The sequence below is a fragment of the Vitis vinifera genome, chromosome 6, assembly GCF_030704535.1.
Source record: "Vitis vinifera cultivar Pinot Noir 40024 chromosome 6, ASM3070453v1".
Classification (NCBI taxonomy): domain Eukaryota; kingdom Viridiplantae; phylum Streptophyta; class Magnoliopsida; order Vitales; family Vitaceae; genus Vitis; species Vitis vinifera.
Window position 1 is genome coordinate 2,996,290 of NC_081810.1, and position 20,419 is coordinate 3,016,708.

Below are 20,419 nucleotides of genomic sequence, written 5' to 3' on the forward strand. Positions count from 1 at the left end.
AAATACAGCACCTTGAAGAAGAATAATCCTTGGTCAAGTCTTTCTTGAATTAGATCTACGCCTCATGAGGTTGAATTTGGATTGAAATTATGAGAATTAATTGCTGGATGTTATCAACAGTCTCTTATTTTGACTTATGCCAATTCCTTTGGAAAATCAAGAGTAATTAGTACTCCCTTCTTTATTGGATTAGCTGAAATTTTATTTAAATTTGAGTTTTTTTTTTTTGTCTTGAACTAACTAGCATTATGGCCAGGCATGATGATGGGGGCTTGAACATATGAAGTAAACTTCTTGTTTTTTGAGTTCAATGGTGGTCATTTTGAAACACTTGAATACTTGAGAAAACTACCTTCTTGCACTTCTGCTATGAGGGGAATTTTGTTTTATGAAAAAGTTTGACTATGTTTTGTCTTTAAAATTGACTTTGAGAAGCTTATGGTAGTGTACATTATGGCTTCTTGGGCCAATTTCTGCTTAGAAAAGATTTTGGATCCACAAATCCCCACGGTTGTCTTTGGTTGGCATTGCATTTTTCAGTTAATTTTCAAAAAAAGGGTTGTTGCAGGTAGGATGTATTGAAATCGATCACACATCAATAAAACCAATCCAATTTAAATCAATTTGATTTTCAAAAGCTAGAATTTTGAAAATTATCTTCATCAATTCAATTTTCGATTTTCTTATGGCTTAACTAATAAAAATTAAAGCAAACCGAAATTTTAAGATTTTTATCTTTTATAATTTATAATTGTACAACATTTGACAAGTTTATTTATATTTATTATTATATATATTAATTGTACAACAATTGAAATTCATGATTATTAAATTAGACTTAAATTAATATTTAAATGCATTTAATATATTTTGGATTAGAAATTTAAATATATTTTGAACTTAAGACCCAAGTCGGTTTTTATTGTTTTTAAAAACAAATTGAACTTAAATCCTAAATTAAATTTGTATCTAATCAATTATTTAAACAAAATCAAACCACTCTTAAACTAGTTTGATTTGATTTGGTTTTGATTCAAACATAAACCACACCTTTTTATACATGCAAGGCTTAAAGGTGGGGAGAGAATGCATACCTGTGGCTTAATTGCAATATGGAGATGACACCATTTTCATTTTTGAAGTAATTTTGAGGATATCAAGAAAGCACTTTGTTCTTCTGAGGAAGAAGAACCACTTTTGGTTCAGTTTTATCCGTCTCACATTCCAACGTTTTATTTTGCGTCAGTATTTTTATGTGTTCTGAGGATTGTCTTCAAACATAATTATAATAATTAAAAATAAAATATTACATATAAAATTTATTTTTAAAATATATTTAAAAATATAAAAATAAACAAGTTAAACACATTTCAAATTTCTAAACAGACATTTTATTTTATAAAACATCATACAATGGTTTTTAAAAACTATTTTTGAAATCAATTACCAAACTCAGCCTTAATCTTCCACTTCCCAAATCTTTGTTTACCTACCTCTGGTCTCAAGTGAACATCAAGATCGAACCCTTTCAAATAGGCAAAAGGATGAGAAAATTAGTTGATTTAATAGATAACCTACTCTACATCACCAGAATTAACCAGTCTATAGAAGGCTCCACATACTCCCACATCTCTCCGAAAATGCGCTCCCAACCCCACCTACAAGATTGAACACCACCGGCCACTGTGAAGATGAATCATTGTTCCAGATGAATCAAAGATTACTGATTTCTGAAGCAATTTCCTCCATTCATTAATTTTAAAATAAAACTCAATTATATTAATTGCACAGTTGCACTTGCATTCTTCCAGAAAGAGAGGGATAAAAAACACCCACCAAATTTCATCCATGAACATGGGTTTGTAAATGGCATGTACAATGCTAAGAAAAATGGTACATAATAACAAAACATTCTGAAAATGCGAAAGTCAAGCAGATGGGAATCTAGAATACCAGCACCATATCAATGCTGCCAGCAAAGTTCTTAATATTCCCAAAAAAAAAGGATTATTATTGAACAAAGAATGCAGATGAGAGATATTTCGGGTGAGGAAATGCTCAAGCCATCCCAAAGTGCAGTGGCAGGAGAAATTTGTGCCCTTGGTATGGTATGCCCCTAAAATCCCACTCTGAAAATGAAACCCAGTAAAAAAGAATAAAATAAAAATATAGAGCTGAACCTCTTTAAGAAAGTGACGGGCACAGAAACCAGCTAGAAAAACATCAAACAAATGAAGCAATGTCATTACCATTCAGTCGTGCATTCATCCTGTGACTCAAATTGCTTATTTCGAAAACTCCACCATCTCTTCTTCTTCTTAGTCTCAAATTCAGGCACATCTGAATTAAAACCTTAATGGATTAAAACACTACTATTTTCTGAGACAATTACAAAAGATTACACAGTTAATAATTCTATCAGATGAGTTATAACACAATTTTGAAGGGACCAAACAAAACCATCCATAAGAATCACACGCTCAAACCACGCACCAATATTGATGCACATGCAAATACCATAAAATTTATAATGAATATTAGGTTAAGGAAACCTCATATCCAACTACTGGGGTTGACTAAACAAATCATTTCAGTAAAGTCAAACCGAATTTGGTCCATGACATGGACCAGACACAAGTCCAGCCCTTTTAAAGAATTCTAAACCAACATATCTTAATATTAGGAATTAGTCATTTAGATTCAGAGAGGCACATTTGCAACCAATTCAATGATAGTTTTGATTCATATTCTTTTACCAATAAAACAATATGCAATGAACAATGTTTGCTGTGAAAAGATGTGAAAGTTTACCTCCTTTAAAATATATTGAGTTGTAGTGAACCTCTGCCCAAAAGCTCAAAAGCATTACTGCAAAAAATACCCCCACCCAATGAAGTTCATCCCAAAGTCTTGAACATTATGAAGAATTACAACAATTTAATCACAAATAGACATTCAACTAGTACATACTGGCATTCAATAAAGAAGTATTCTAAGATGGCCATAGTGCCATACCAAGTTGAAACTAGTTGTAGAAATATAAAGCTAAAAGATGATGAAAATTTTCTAACAAAGCTGTCGGGCCAGTATATTTCAGCTCAAAGCAAGTGAACTATTGGGGTAAACAAAGAAACTAATCAGCTTTGAAACTCCAGTTACACTTGGGTGTGCTTTATAGAAAGCACATATTTCCACCAAAATCATTTGGTGTTCAGTAATGAAGTACTTTAAAGATGGTCTTACCAAGCTGAAACTGGTTTTAGAAACTATAGAATTAAAAGATGAAGCAAATTTCTAGAAAAGCTGCTTAGCCAGTATATTTCAGCCTAAAACAAGCGATCTGCAGGGGATAGACAAAGAACCAAACCAGCTTGGCAAGTCCAATTAGAATGCTCCATTTGTTGCTAGGGACATCATTCCCATATAAAAAGCATGTCAATGCAGCAGCAGTGGATCAACAACTTCTAAAAAGCCATATATTTCCTACCCCTTCACAAATAATTACCATAAAAGAATATTAATCGTCAAAGTATGATCTTTTTATTGTAATAGTTGTGCTATCAATATTTCACTAATAGCTATATATTACAAAAAGTGCCTACATTTTATGAGAAATAACATATATATATATATATATTTTGCCATTGTAAAATAATTATTTTGCAAATAATAATAATAATATTGCTTACTAGTATCATACCATTTATAATATACTAATTATTGTTACACAGTTGCATTATTAATTATAAGAATTATTACAATAAAAAGCATAGCCACTATCAGAAAATGCCATCTCATTATCTTATTACAGTTCATAAAAAGAAAGGAATTGTATTAATAATGATTACTATGTTATAATTTTACAATTATCTCCTTGTTGCTTACTTAAATAGTCAAACAAGTAACTATATATTTGTAGAATTAACTCCCTAAGGCATGGCTCAAGTGACAAAAAGTTAGGGTTGGGGATAAAGAGGTTCCAAGTTTGACCTCATGTACCAAAATAAAGTAATTAGCTGTCAAAATATTAAACTTACTTGCAGATCTATACCCTGTCATCCAGCCATTTTTGTTCTCAGCTCATTATCTTATCAAGTTTATTTGTTTCTTCTAATAATAATAAGAAATGTGAGATAAAAATAAAATGAGGTATCATTCCTGTTGATGTAAGGCAAAGTTCTTGGGATGAAAGAAACGTTTCTATCTTGCCTTAGATAAGTACCAATAGGGATATCACATATTTATGGTGTAGTAATAAACTCTCAAAATTCTAATCTTAAACAAATGTGTTTGATCTATTTCCTATATAAATGTCTTCTATGATGGGTCTCCTTTTTTTTCTTTTTTCTTTTTCTGATAGGTAAATAAAGTTTTTTTTTTAATAGGTAATGATAGGCATGTATAAGTTAGTAATAGAAAAAGGTACATCAGAGTACATAGGATGTATACAAGGAGCACCTAAGGTAAGGCCTCAAATGAGGTGTACACAAAAAACACCCATGACACTCAACTGGACCCTACCCACTCTATAAAATCAAACAAAGGCATTGTGTCTTCACTTATGTACATGTTAACCCAAGCTAAAAGATTACATAGGAACAAAAGTTTTAAATTTTGATTATTCTAATCCTTATCTTAAAAAACTCTTTGATTACTCTCCCACCAAATTGTTCAAAAAATGCAAAAGGGGGTGACTTTCCACACCTTTTTCTTTTTCTTTCCTACAAAGGAGTCCTGCCAACTTAAAAGGGTATCTTTCACCAAAGAAGGGATCACTCAATCTACACTGAATAAGGAAAACAATAGGCACCATAGAATCCTTGCTTTGGAGTGAAGAAGAATAAGGTCAATAGATTTCCCATCTAATTTGCACAGATAGCATCTATTCACTACTGATCGCCCTCTTTTTTGGAGATTATCTAAAGTCAAAACTTTTCCCTAACTAGCTTCTCATGCAAAAAAACTCACTTTAGATTGGACCCATGGGTTCTAGATATTTTCTTTGGAAAAAGGACCGTCCTCCCCACTTCCAAAGCCACATAGAAAGATTTGACTAAAAATAGTCATTTTTTAGCTTCTTTCCAAATCACCTAATCATTAAATTGCCCTTCTAATTATCTTTTATCACAACATGGAAAACAAAGTCTCAACAACTTCCAACTCCCAATCATTAAAATGCCTAGTGAAACGTGGGAACCAATATCCCCCCTTATATGTCTTTCCACAATTCCGCCATCCAAGCCTCCTTTGATAGAGCCAACACATATAAAAAGGGAAAAGAATTACACAAGGGCTCCTCTACATACCATCTGTCCATCCAAAACTCAACCTTTTTGTCATTACCCACTTCAAAGGAGGTTTTATTAAAGAAAAAATCTCACATCTTCCTAATAGCTTTCCAGAGACCAACCCAACCCTATAATCACATGTAAATTCATAAGGGTGCCAACCCACTCCTTCCTTCTCATACTTCCCCACCATAATCTACTTACAAAAAACTTTCCCACATATTTCGAGCTAAACTTGCCAATAAGAGCCTAATACAAAAAAGAGAGATTGCTAATACCAAAACCCCCTTTTCTCTTATTTGTACAAACAATTGAGCAACCAAAGTAAGTTTTTTTTCTTTTTTTTGATATGTAAGAGGTTGTATTAATAAAAACGCAAAAAGCGCAAAAGAATATACATGTCATATACAAAGAGAACTAAGAAAAAAACATGAGAGAATACAAAAAAAAATACCCCCCCTCTCATCCAAAACCCAACTAATCTATGAAATCAACTATATGTGTATATCCTCCACCTATATATGCCCTGACCCACACAGAGAAATTGTTTAGATATATATTTTTTAGATTTTGATCAGACAATTTTTCACTATCAAAGTATCTCCTCTTTCTTTTTTTTTTGGTAGGCAAACACACAACAAAAATATATTAGAAAAGGGCGCCTTGAGGCTGACCCAAGCATACAGGATGTATACAAGAGGCGCCAATAGGCACAAAAAGAAATAGAGATACAATACCAGCCCTCAACTAGCGCCTAGCCAATCAAAAAAATTGATCAAAGGAAGAGGACCCTCATTTACAACCGATTTAGTCCACAGCCAAAGATTACAAACAAAAGAATTCTTCAACCTATGAATTGATAACTCTTCATTATCAAAAGCTATCCTGTTTCTTTCCTTCCAAACCGCCCAAAAAATGCACAAAGGGGCTGCGTTCCACACCTTCCTACGCTTCTTGCCCAACTTAAAGCCACACCAACCACTAATAGTATCTCTAACCGAAGAAGGGAGGACCCAAGTAACACCAAACAGAGCAAACAATAACTCCCATAACCCTCTTGCCTTAGAACACTGAATAAGAATATGATCAATTGACTCTTCTTCCATACCACAAAGGAAGCATCTGTTAGCTAGAGACCGGCCCCTCTTTTTAAGTTGATCCAAGGTTAGCACCTTACCCCAATAAGCTTCCCAAGCAAAGAAGCTCACTTTGGTAGGCACACAAATACTCCAAATATTACTATAAGGGAACTGAACATCTCTTCTTGAAGCTAGCAAACTATAAAGGGACTTAACTGAGAAAATCCCATCTTTAGTATCTTTCCACAGCATTCTATCTTCCAAAAGAGGATTAAGCCTCCTACCCCGGATTGTCAGAAGTAATCTCTCCACCCCCTCCACCTCCCAGTCATTAAAGGACCTAGAGAAGCTAGGATTCCAAACCCCTTCATCTCCCGAATAATCCCATAACTCCACTAGCCAAACCTCTTTAAATGAAGCAAAGGTATACAAAGAGGGAAACAAATTACTGAGAGAGAAATTCCCACACCAATTATCATTCCAAAATTTCACCCTTCTACCATTCCCCACAGAAAAGACAACTTTGTTTTGCAAGAGAGCTCCTTCCTTCCTTATTTCCTTCCACAAGCCTACTCCAAACCCCTCCCTAACTTCTCTAGTATACCAGCCCCCTTCTTCCTCCCCGAACTTCCTACTAATGACTTCCCTCCAAAGAGCCTCCCTTTCATTCGCAAACCGCCAGTTCCACTTGCATAAAAGGGCTCTATTGAGAGTAGACAAACATCTAACTCCCAAGCCACCCTTCCTTATGTCCGAGCACACGGAATCCCAATTTACTAGATGAGGCTTCCTCTCCAAAGCTCCTCCCCCCCACAAAAAATCCCTTTGAATTTTTTCCAATCTTAAACTAACCACTCTTGGAATTCGAAGTAAAGACATCAAGTATATGGGCATACTTGACAAAGTACTACGAATTAGGGTAATTCTACCGCCTTTGGAGATATAATTCCTTTTCCACAAGGCAAGCCTTCTCCGAAATCTCTCTTCCACCCCATCCCAAACAGCCACGGACTTGTGATTCGCCCCCAAAGGGATCCCCAAGTAAGAATTTGGCAGCCTTCCCACTTTACAACCAACCTCAAGAGCCAAAGCCTCCAAATTCTCTACTCTCCCAACCAGCAAAATCTCGCTCTTATCCAAATTAATCTTCAAACCTGATATGGCTTCAAACCACATCAACAACCAGCTTATATGAGTCATATGATCTTGGGAAGCTTCACAAAAAACTAAAGTATCATCGGCGAACAGCAAATGAGTTACCACAGCCCCGTCTCCACTTCTTCCTTTTATCCTGCAGCTCGAAAGAAAACCCCCCCTCACTGCTCTAAGGATGAGCTTACTAAAAGCCTCCATCCCGATAACAAATAGGTAGGGAGAGAGAGGATCCCCCTGACGCAAACCCCTTGAACTATTGAAAAAACCGGCTAGAGTGCCATTGATCAAGACTGAAAACGTCGTTGTGGAGATACACCAGGAGATCCAGCCAGTCCACTTCTCCCCAAACCCCATTCTTTGCAATACCAATAGTAGAAAATTCCAATTCAAGTGATCGTACGGCTTCTCTATATCTAGCTTACACAACACCCCACTCTCATTTCTCTTCAGCAATGAATCTATTGCCTTATTGGCAATTAGGGCAGCATCCAAAATTTGTCTTCCTTCAACAAAGGCGTTTTGAGCTGAAGACACCACCTTTCCCACCACTTTCTTGATCCTGTTTGCTAGCACTTTTGCCAACAGTTTATACAATCCACCTATCAAGCTAATCGGTCTGAAATCTTTAAGGTCCTCCGCATCCGGTTTTTTAGGGGTAAGGACTAGGAAAGTTGAATTCAGGCTCCTCACAAATCTGCCATGCTCGTGGAACTCCTTCATAAAGCCCATAACCTCATCTTTCACAAAATCCCAGCTAAACTGCCAAAAGCTGAGAGAAAAGCCGTCTGGACCAGGAGCCTTGTCCCCGTTTAGATCTGAGAGGGCAAAGTATCTCCTCTTTCTTTCCTTCCAGATTGTCCAGAAAATGCAATGAGCTACTCTCCAAGCCTTAATACATCTTCTCTCTGTAAAAGACCCACGCCACCCAAGGAGGGTCTCCCTAATTGACTAAAAAATAACCCACTGAACACCAACCGCCATAATAATCTCGTCTTGTCATAATGAAGAAGAATGTGATCAATGGACTTTAACTCCTCTTTGCACAATGCACGCTCATTGGTCAAAATCCACCATCTTCGTTGAAGCTAATCCAAAGTCCAAACATTTCCCCAACAAGCCTCCTAAGTGAAGAAACTCACCTTTGAAGGAATCCATGGGTTCCAAACTATCTTTAAAAGGAAAGGGATAGTACTATCATTCTCTAGCAAAGAATAAAGCCCCCTTACAGAGAAAACCCCTTTGCTATAACCCTTCCAAACTACTCTATCCTCTTGCTCCCTTTTCACTAAATGTCCTTGAAGTTTAGAAAGAAAACACTTCATAACACCCAACTCACAATCATTCAAGTTCCTAACCAAACAGAAGTTCCAATTTCCTCCTCCTCAATGTTCCCACAAATCAACTACCCATACCTCTTTAGAATCAAATAAGGCAAACAAGGATGGGAAAGTCTCACATAAGGGCTCTTCACTACACTTGTCTTTCCAAAACTTCACCCTACACCTATCGTCCACCTCAAAGGAAATCATTGAATTAAAAAGCTTCCATTGCTTCCCAATCTCTTTACATACCCTAACTTCATAGGAATCTCTTACCACTCCTGACCTTTATTCCCCTTCCTCCCCTACAAAAAATTGTTATAAGATTTTACCAAACACCATCCCTTCTTTGCTCCCTGACAAACTGTTCTATCCACTCCCACCCGAAGCACTCCCATGGAATGAACGAACTCCATAAAACAAACCCACCACCTCTTAATACCAAACCTGAAAGGAGCTACAAAAAAAGGGGTTCCAATGACCTTGATCTCCCTTCACCACGCATATATCCGTCACTCTTCCATTCTTGACCATGCAAGAGTACAAAGAGATGGAAAGGCTTTCCTCAAAGAATGCTCCCCAATCCACCTATCCGCTAAAACTTGGTCCTTAATCTATTCCCCATCAAGATTAGGGATGGCAACAGGGCGGGTATGGACGGGCCACCCCTACCCCATTTCCGTCTCGGTTATACATTTTTTTTCCCATCCCCGTCCCAAACCCGGGGCAGGGCGAGTTGGTGTCCCCCATGCCCATTTACAAAAGAGATGATAATCCCATCCCCGTCCCAAATGTATTTTCGGGAATTATGCTTTTACAGAACATGAGTCTCTGGAATTTCAATAAACGCTATCTGGGTTATCATATTTAAGCTACAAAGAACCTCTTTCAAAATGATTCATACTCCGACAACACCCATGTTGTGTTGTCTCCTCATCCACATTTAATCAAACATTTGTTGTGCAACAAAATTGCAAACTGCACATACGAGAACAAAATGCACAAATCTACAAATAAACAATCCAAAAAATCTCAAATCCATCAACTAAAACCAGAAAATATGAAAAACAAGACATTTCTAACAAAACCTCAAAACTTAGGGTTTTCTTACCTGGAAGTGAGGAATCCATAGAAACTCTAATAATTTGTTGTCTACGAATTTGGTATTCTGGTTTTCAAAGCAAAAATTGTGCTTTTAGGGTGAAACGGGAAGAAGCAATTTAGGAAGAAATGAGAAAACGAACGCCCTCTTACAAGGAAAAAAAACCCTGAGCAATTTAGGAAGAAATGAGAAAACGGGAAGAAATGAGAACGAAAGCCCTCTGACTCTTTTACGAGTGAAAGAACCTTAAAACTTTAGGAAGAAATGATTATATATGGAGCACTTTTTGGGTATTTTGTAATGACATAAGGGTGAATTGGTAATTCACATACGAGCGGGGCGGAAACTAAAAAACTCATCCCCACCCTAAACCCAATTCGGGTTTTTATATATTCCCCAAACCCATTCTATACCCGAATAGGATATTCCCATACCCGTTCCAATAGGGGTGGGGCGGGTCAGGTGACCCGAATTACCCATAAAATTGCCATCCCTAATCAAGATTAAACTTTTGATCTTAACCTCTTATCATTCCCTTCTAATGGCTTTCCACATTCCTCCCTAAATACCTCTCTCACCTCCAGGGTACTCTATCATTGATCTAACGCCCCAAACTTGCCCTTAGTGACCCTCTTTCACAAGTTATTTGGGTATATATCCCCACAACCACTTAGCAAACAAGGCCCAATTTAAAGTAGAAAACCTTATGATTCCCAATTGCCATCCTTTTTACCCACACACATGTTTGACCAACTCACTAGATGAAGCTTTATCCCCTCTACTTGATTCCCCCACAAGAAGTTTCTTAGATCTTCTCTAGCCTATTTTTAACTATGTTGGGAATGACAATCAACAACATGAAATAAATTGACATGCTTCAAAGAGTATTTTTAATAAGTTTCAGTTTACATACGAACAAGCATTGATTCATCCAAGAAGACAGCCTCCTCTTCAGCAGTCCTCCACTGAATCCTATGCTAAGCAGGAGTTAAGAGAAGTACCCAAAGGCAGTCCTAGATAGGTAGTTCCACCCCGCAACTAAGCAAAGAAGCAAGTCTTCACCCCCTTCACCTTCTCCACCAGGATCATCTCACTGTTTTATAAATTAAGCTTCGATCCAAACACTAGCTTAAAGTAAGTCAGAACCTACTGAAGATATCTCAACTGCTCCTCACAAGCCTTACAAAACAACCAGGTATCATCTGGAAAGAGAGGATGAGTTTCCTGCCCTAATCCTTTCCTTCCACCAACCTGAAGCCAATAATAAGCCCCTCTTGCATGACCCTTGAAATGTATCCTCACTAGGGGCTTCCATTAGCAACACAAATAAATAGGTACCTAAAATTTCTAGAGGTCTGAAAAAAGCTTGTAGGATAGTCATTCACCAACCAAAAAAAAAAAAAACTGGCTGCAGAAATGCAGTAACTAATGCAACCCACCTATCTATGCCCAAAACCAATTTGATCCATAACAGAAAGAAAAAAACTTCTAATTCATGTGATCATACACTTTCTTGATATCTAATTTGCACAATAAACCCTCATCCAAGCCCCTCTCACTGGAATTTATTACCTCATTTATGATCAAAGCAACATCTGAAATTAGTCTACTCCCCATAAAAGCATTTTAAGATTCTGACTCAACCTTTCTAATGACCTTCTTCAGTCTCTTTAACAAAATTTATGCCAGATCTTATAAAGGCTTCTAAGATCATTGATAAGTCTAAAGTCTTTGACATCCTCTACCCCTATTCTTTTTAGGAATAAGAACTACAAAAATAGTATTTAAGACTTATTTCAAAAGATCCATTTGCATGGAATTCCTCCAAGAACTCAAATATCATCCCTTTCTACAACAGGCTAACAAAATTGCTAAAGAACAATCTGGACCTAGAGCTTTGTCACTCCATAAACTAGATGAAGCCTTCAGAACCTCTTCCTCTCCAAAAAGCCTTTCCAACCCCTCTTTATCAATAGAGGCAATGGACCTGAAAAAAGCTCCCATAATGGGACTCCTGGCAAGGGTCCTTTGAATGAATGAACATAAAGCAAACCCATTCATACTTGAACTATTTATAAGATTGCCTCTTTTCATGTGCATTAGTCATCCTATGGAAAAATTTAGTTTTGTCTTTTTTTTTTTTTTTTTTTTTTTGCCTAAACCTAAACATTTATATTTGATATTAAGTTCTAAATTCATCACTTTACCCAGTTTTATTACTAAGTCACTATTTTTTTAGTCTAATGTGTTTTGTGGCTTTTTCCTTAGTTTTTGGCATGTTTACATCTATTTTTTGGCATTTTTACATCACATTTTTCCAATTGACTATATTTTCATGCTATTGGCTGCCACATTCTCTGCTCTATAGCTGCCATATTTTCCGAACATTGGCCATCACTTAGTTTGTCCCTTTTTTTCTTTTTCTTTTTTTGCCTTAACTTAAACATTTCTATTTGATATTAAGTTCTAAATACATCACTTTACCTAGTTTTATTACCAAGTCCCTAACTTTTAGTCTAATGTGCTTTTTGGTATTTTCCTTAGTTTTTGGCATGTTTACATCACATTTTGCCAACTGCCTATATTTTCATGCTATTGGCTGCCACATTCTCCGCTCTATGGCTGCCATATTTTTCAACTATTGACCATCACATCATCCAACCATGGGAACCAACCTTTTCCAGCTATCTTAGGCACCTTTTCCATCTACTTTCCATGCCTAAAATAACCTCTACAACTACTGTCCATGCTGAGAAAAGTCACTGCCATCCTTACTTCAAGTTGCTGCCAGTTGTACCCCAAGCTGCCCATGCTATCTTTGTCTCCTATCCGTTGGAAAAGAGTGTGAAAATAGTTCTATTTAAGAGAGGTGAAGGGTGGCTTGATGCAAGAAGAAGGGGAGAGGAAGAAATGTAAGGATAGTTTTAGTTATCCTCTTCAACAGGAAGTTAAGAATGTAGTTGTCAAAATGAATTTTTACTCATAAAATTTAAAGTTTCAATTTTCTGCTCTTGTTCACTTTGTGTTGCCACAATGAGTGACCAAGTTTCTAAGCTAAGGTGAGGCAAAGCTTGGTTACTCCATTCTTGTTGTTTCCAACATATTGGGAGAATTCATAGGTGATGTTTCATAATTTAGCTTGCTCATGTCATCCTAGTTGCGAGCTTACTTAGGGAAAGTTCTAGGACGCACCCTTACCCTTCTCGCTACTTTCATAACCCTTCTACTGCTTGGAAACATCTTGATTTTGAGTTGATGTTTGAGCAAGAACTAGTACATTTGACTCTTACCATAGTGTAAATCGATATGGAACAGTGAAGGGAAGTAGAACTGGTTTGTGTGTTTTCAGGTTGTAATTTGATGAAGAAATGCACTGAATGCTATGGCACCGCATGAACGGTGATGGGCTGTTCATCACAATGGAGATAGCTCAAATGAAGGGCACCTTAAGGCAACTGACTACAACCTTAAGAAAAATGACAACTGTTATAAACAGCAAAATCATCATGCTATGCTTTGCATTTATTTAAGATTTTAAAGATATCAACCCTACATGGTGCAAGATAGGAAGATGAACACAGGCATAAATCCTTAAAAAGGAGAAACCAGAATCAACATTGGAAATATTACTTACAACATCAGTAAAAAAATCAACCTATCCAACAGCATAAATTTACTAGTAAGTTCTCTGAATGAAAACTTAGTAGTTGAAAATGAGAACTCTTGAAATAATACCTCGCTCTGACCTTTGAACATTTGGAAGAATCTCAATGTAGCATGTATCCTTGAAAGATGTTATGACAAATATTTTAACACCATACTGCAAAAAATCATTAATGTGCATTAGGTAGCATCCTATTTGTTTGACATTTCTATGAAAAACACTCTCAAAGTGGCAAACAGATTAACTTTAACATATTGATCACAGAAAATCAAGTTTAAGTCTCCTTAAGTACTTGATGTATTCAGGTTTCCATAGATTTCTAAAAATGAATGTAAATATGACTAATCAATTCCATGTGAACTTACAATTAATCATGTGAATATTGTGGAACCAGAATGGGATGCAGACTTGCTTGTTATTGAACATATAGTGTGGTTAGCTGAATTTGGCCCTCCACATCTGCACCTAAGTGGGGAGTTAAGGCATCAAGGCCCAACAGGGTCTCCATGATAAAGTAGGAGGTGATAACCTTGAATGCAGCTTTGGCCACAGACATGGACTGTAATAACCGTCAACGGTTTAACTTGAAACAGAGGGCAAGAAAAATCACAAAAGAAGCTTGCTATAGGGTCCAGTGTATCTTTGAAAAGCCTAAATCATTAGGTTTTTATTTCCCATATGTTCAGTCTTCCACTCTGTACTTTCTAATTTAATTAAAAGCAACAAAGTGATATGGCTCTACAGTTTTTGCATGACAACATAAGACACAAGGCAAAATCCCAACTCTCTCAAGGGGTTCCCAGAAACTCAATCATCACCACCCTCACCCCTCCTAAGAAACTCACAAAGATTTTATAAGCTGGTTGTTAGTGAATGATATACATTGTGAGACCAAATTCTAACAACTTCAACTTTTAGAAAAATTGATAGTTTAACATGCAATCAAAATGCCCTGGTTAATTGGAGGTCTCAGGTTCCCCAATGAGGACCTAAACTCGAGATCTCCAATTAACCGGAGCTCACTCAAAGTGATTCTGTATTTTCCTCATTTACAATCAATAATTATTTGAAAAATGAAACTATGAGGCTTAACTGGAGCTCACTCAAGGTAATTCTGCATTTTACTCGTTCACAATCAATTATTATTTGAAAAATGAAACTATGAGGCTTAAGTTTCATGCCTCAAGATTTACAATTGTTTTTGGAGGTCAGAAGCTATAATGTGGTCAGCAATGGCAGAGTAGAAATTTATAATGGGGGCCAAAGAGTAGGATATTTATCTGGGGGGGGGGGGGTGGGGGGGGTGTTGTTGAGTGTGGGGAGGGAGGGCAGTGGTTGTTTGCACCACACAAAACTGTATATAGTGATAAATTTTGCCTCATGGTACTCCCATGTCCTCTCCTTGAAAGAGATCTGGGTTCAAATCCAGCAAAAATCAACATATATTTTAGTTGTTTGGCATGCACTCCCTCTCCCCCCACCCACAACCAGGCATTGTTAGCTCCACCACAGGCAGCTAGTACATAATACCCAAAACACTTATCTGCTCACAGTGAATTGTGGGTAGTATATGCTAGTTGCCTGGGATGGAAGTAACAAGAGCCTGGGGGATACCAAAATAGAAACCATACAAACAAAAGAAAGGTGATTTAATGCAAGCTATAACAGTTGTAAGATCAGAATAAAAGTTCCTAAATTAATACATGATCATGAAAAGAGCTAACAAAACATACCAAATCTGCGGCAGCCTGCAAAGTGACGTGATCACCCCATTCTCCAGTCCTATTTTCATCCATATTACAGCAAAAGCATAGTCAAGTTTTATCCAAATGTTTAATTTCAAGTCAACAAAAGGGAGTGGAGAAATACTTGGACATCTTCTCCAAATAGTCACCATAAGCCATGGGAACATATCCTTCATATATCTCTGGGTAAGACTTAAGCTGATAGTTCAAAATATTAAAACACAAGGAACATCACAATCCAAATAAAGTCCAAAATGGTTGCTTCCTCAAATTTTAACTCATAGTTCCCAAACTAATATTATATAAAATGGTGTAATAATTAGAGAGGCCAACCTGATTTACAACTTGTTGTCTAATAAATTGGTGGTGCTCAGGAGTACAATAAACTTGATCTGACAGAGAACGAAACTGGAAAAATTAGACATCAACTGAGTTAGTGGCATTCACTAACAATCACAGCACAAGCAATATTGGGCCAGGAGATAGCCACATAGCAATATTGTGCCAGGAGATAGCCACATAGCAATATTGGGCCAGGAGACAGCAACATGGATGATGTACAAATAAGTTGATGTTAGAGGGTATCATATCAAAGAGATTCACCATCATTCAACTAAAACTTAAAATGACCTACATGGTGAATGCAAGGCTGTCTTTCTTGGCATAGAAAAAAGGTGAATTCACTTCAAGCGCTGAATACAGATCCACAAAACTTTAAGGAAAGGTGGACAGGAAACAGGCTGACCTACTTAACTGGTTTCACAGTCAGTAGTTGTTACAAGACAATGAAAAAAAGAAAATAGTTCTTCACAGCACATTTAAATCTGCTGAAAAGAGGGTGAATCCTGGCTTAATGAAATCAGGTAAGAAAACTGGTTCTACCAATAAATTCCATGCAAAAACACTGACTAAAGGCCCAAGATTTGAAGAAAGCTTGGGAAGACTCCATCGAGATTCTGGCACAAAAGTACCACTCGTCTAGCACATATTCTTAACACCAGCATTAACATCCAGTGATGGAGATGATATGCCGATCTACTGATCACCTATGGTAAGACTGGAAAGACATGGCCAGTTCAGTATGGCCTTTGTGGTCTCTTGCCTTTAACACCAAAAACATTAGCACTATCATTCCATTATTAAAAAAAAAGTACATGGCAAAATAGTAAACCACTCAATTTAACCTCCACTAAATAAGGAGTAACACCCCCATTTTCAGGTAGTAAAATAAAAAATAATAAACAAATAAATCAATTCACAGTATGCAGAGCATGTTGTGTATGATCAGGGCATGAAAATTTAAATTGCTAACCTGACAGTTACCATCTCCTTGAACTTTAAGCTCCACCAAATCAAATAACTGCAATCTATAGAAGAACAAACATTCACAGCCTTAATTGTACATACGAGTAGGCACAGAACAAAATTGCTACAGAACCATAACAATAGACAGAGATGCAAAGATCTTGACAAATGAAAGATAAGCAAAAGGAAAATAAACAAAAAAGAAAAAAGAAAAAAGAAAACATCCACAGGATACTCCTTGTCCAGGATGATAAGGAATCAATACCGGTCCAACAGCCTCTGATGATCTAGAGTTGCTTCATCAAGAGAGGGTATTTCTCCATTGATTTTGGGAACATGCTGCACAGAACCAAGAAGAAAAACAAAAACATAAGTTTGAGGATGGTATAAGGAGCTAAAGCATATACTAGCCCCTCAATTTACAAAATTAAGCAAGCACAACAATCAATCATCCTGTAGCATGTGTTACTGACCATTTCATGTGTAAGGTTTTGGAGATGTTAGAGAATCTAGAGACAATACAATTTTACCTAACATTAAGCCATTCAGTTACAATACGTAATGCATACTTCTGAACATTAACTATTCAAGATTAGCTTGCATATTATCAATTTATATTCCTGAACATTATAGAACAGAACACTTTAGGCTTAAAATGATGAACATAATAAGAATCTGTACTCCTAGCTCTATAAAAAGACCAACTTCACTCTCTTTTTTCTTTTCTTTTCTTGGCCCAAAATCTCTCTTTTAATCATAGCATGAATACAGAATTAGGATATCCCAGACCAAAACTTCCTATGTGACCAGAAACACAATAAACTAGGCAAGTGAAAACCAATTATTTTCTATAACAGTAATATTTCAATCCACAGCATTAATGATTGTTAGAAACTTCCAAATTATTGAAAAAAGAGTATACAAAGTGAAATTAAAGATTAGCAAAATATGCCACATGCTAATGCTACACAGACACAAGCAAACTTAAACAGGTATAATACAGCAGGAGGATGTTGTGACAAGTCCTCAACATGGAAAAACAAGGGCACAAGTGATATATGGAATACAACTCCCCAAAATGCAGGACTTCAAGTTTTCAATTTTAACCAATTTTACAGAGTGGATATCTTATCTCATTAATTCAAGCATAAAGAGTGTTCAATAGATGCTACACTTACAGGAACAGGAACCATCTGATTCAATATTTTGCCTACTTCATCATCGAGTGCATATTCATCTGTCAGATCTAGAGAATATGACCAATCCTCCCCATTGTATGACTTTTCGTCAGGACTAGAACATGAACTAGAAAGTCCCATATCATCTGTATCTTCCTGGCCGCTCTCATGCCCTGCAAGTTATAAAGGAAATAAGCACAATAGAACAAAGCAAGGAAAGCATCCAACCAAACTAATTAGATAATCAAATTGGTATTATTGAATTTTCCCAATACCAAATCCATAATTTCCCATAGATTGATCAGGCCATTCTTCTGGAAAAATAGAAACTTGCAAATCCTCTACCACTTCATGTGAAAGTCCAGCTGCTTCGTCAACAGCAAGTTGTGATAGTTCTTCTTGAAGAGCATGTGCAATAATCTCATCATTCTCCACATTGCTACATTCATTATCATAATGATCTTCCTTGAAATATGGTCCATCATAATAACTTACATCATTTTGTACAATGGTGCCACCATACCCGCAATTAGAAAACGGATCACCATCAAAAAGCTGGAGACCCCACCGAACAACATCAGGATCTTGCTCATATGTAATCATTTGCAATTTCTATGTCTCTTCTTAACTCAAAATCTGATTTTTTTGACACTCTTGAACCAGATGTTCTTTTGCTAAAAGATGTACATGACTTAATCTATCTTGTGAAGCGCACCATATCCAGCTTCCATTCAATATAATACATGACACTGAACATTTTACTTCCAACAAGTCAGGATATTTGCCACAAAATGCACCACAAGAGCCAAAAGGTTTACCAACAGATGCGCAAATATAAACTGTTACCTTTTACCTGCAGGAAATAAAGCTGCCGGAAATAAATTTGACTATTTCAGATATATAATAGTCATGAAACTTTAATCAAAAAGGAAAAAGAAAAAAAAATAATAATTGTGGGGAATTAAGGAAACCTATTAATACTGAAACTAAAAGTTACAAAATACCAATAAACTAAAAAAAAAATGAGATTTTCTGATCTAAATGAGAGAGATGACCTTTCTTTATAGGCAACGAACAAATAGATTATAGATAAATAAAACACCAACAGGGAACATGATCTTAACAAAATTCGATGAGCAATCAAAGTAAAGAAGTTTGGCAACTGGAATCATCATTCATGATCCCTTTTTTCCCACCTTAACAGTTGAACTAGGCCGTGTGAATATGCATCCCACCAAAATAGAAACCATTCAGTTGTCTTTGACATAGTATTTAAAATCATTCCAATATGGTGTTCTCAGAATAATAGAAAAGCAAATTAGACCAACTTTCAGTATTCTCGGTATTTCAACAATCATAGAAAAGCATGCATGACCAACATTGGTATTTTAGGTATTTCAATAACCACTTTCAAAAATCACGACATTGAAGAATATGGATCTTCCGTTCAAATGTGCGTCCAACTATAATCAATTTACAAAGAAAAAATACAAGAACATTAAATTACAATTCACGAGCAAATGAAAGAACCATAAACCTCAAACCAGATAAAGCAAAATGTCAATCTCCAAAACCAAGTAAAGTCAAAATTGACCACAAAATCAGAATTAAGCCAAAAAAGAAACACAAATTCTACTAATAAATCAGCATTGCAAAATCAGGCATTACCTATGTCCTCCATTTCGCTGTTGAGAAAAATGCAAGGAAAAAAATACAAAATCTTGATCTTTTCAGCCTAGCCTAGTTCAACCAATCATCAAAAAATGCCCATTTCCTTTCCTTTTTTTTCTCTCCATTTTCTCAGACAACTAAACAGAACCCCTACTTGGACCAGTGAGGATCCACTCATTCAGGCTTGAAAATCAAAATCCACGAAACGGTGAATCTCTCACCTCTTATGTGAATCGAATGAGATCGCATCGCTTGATCCTCACAAATCATGATACCGAGATTTTTTTTTTACCAAAAAAAAAAAAAAAGAAGAAAAAAACAGGAGAGAGAGAGAGAGAGAGAGAGAGAGAGAGAGAGGGAAGGGTAGGAAAATGAAAATGATATTTGAGAGAAGCGCGTTCGAGACGCCACGAAATGGAGAGAGTGACCAGTAGAGAGGGCTTTGTTTTGTGTTTGTTTCGACGGGAACGGACGTCACGAGGCTGTCGTACGGATTATTCTGACACTAGCAGCAGCCCATTCTCAGAGAAGTGGACACACTACACAGACACTGATGAGGAGCCGTTACTTAACGGCGTTTGGGTTCTCTGCAGTTCACTTTCTCTTCATGTCCCTCCTGATATAAGCATTTCCGAGAGTTCAGAAGCACTTCCTTTACCCTTTCAGGGATTTAGCAAAATTTTCTACCTGGCCCTTTAAGGAAGGCCTGTCTGGATTCAACTGTTAGACGTTTCATCTCTATAAAAGCCTTTTGGACTCTGTTTTTAAAAGCGTTTATGGGTTTTTTTTATAAAAAAAAACTTAGATATAAAAAATCACAGAGGTATCAGGTATTAGCTACGATGGTTTATGTTTCTAACTTTTAAATCTAAAAAAGTTGCTTTTAATATTTAAAATAAAATTAATTTTTCAT

At 36.4% G+C, this 20,419-nt stretch overlaps 1 protein-coding gene across 6 annotated transcripts; it reads right to left on the bottom strand.

The window, feature by feature from the left end:
• Positions 1 to 1,774: 1,774 nt before the first annotated feature.
• On the bottom strand, positions 1,775 to 20,219 carry LOC100243216 (OVARIAN TUMOR DOMAIN-containing deubiquitinating enzyme 12). Of its 6 annotated transcripts, none has more exons than XR_002030351.1 (12): positions 19,728 to 20,217; positions 18,111 to 18,688; positions 17,836 to 18,008; positions 16,923 to 16,996; positions 16,665 to 16,719; positions 15,686 to 15,760; positions 15,477 to 15,550; positions 15,341 to 15,389; positions 13,690 to 13,763; positions 2,812 to 2,868; positions 2,250 to 2,340; positions 1,775 to 2,129 (listed from the first exon to the last, which is right to left on the bottom strand). XR_002030351.1 is itself a non-coding variant. In XM_010652909.3 (12 exons), coding segments are annotated over exons 2-12 (1,062 nt in total). In that variant the 5' UTR covers positions 18,439 to 18,688; positions 19,504 to 20,219; the 3' UTR covers positions 1,775 to 2,128. The 6 variants fall into 6 exon arrangements, 4 of the variants coding, with proteins under 4 accessions (XP_010651211.1, XP_002282609.1, XP_010651212.1 ...); XM_010652909.3 differs by having other exon boundaries at positions 13,679 to 13,763; positions 19,504 to 20,219; XM_002282573.3 differs by having other exon boundaries at positions 13,679 to 13,763; positions 19,728 to 20,216.
• Between the last annotated feature and the right edge of the window lie 200 nt (positions 20,220 to 20,419).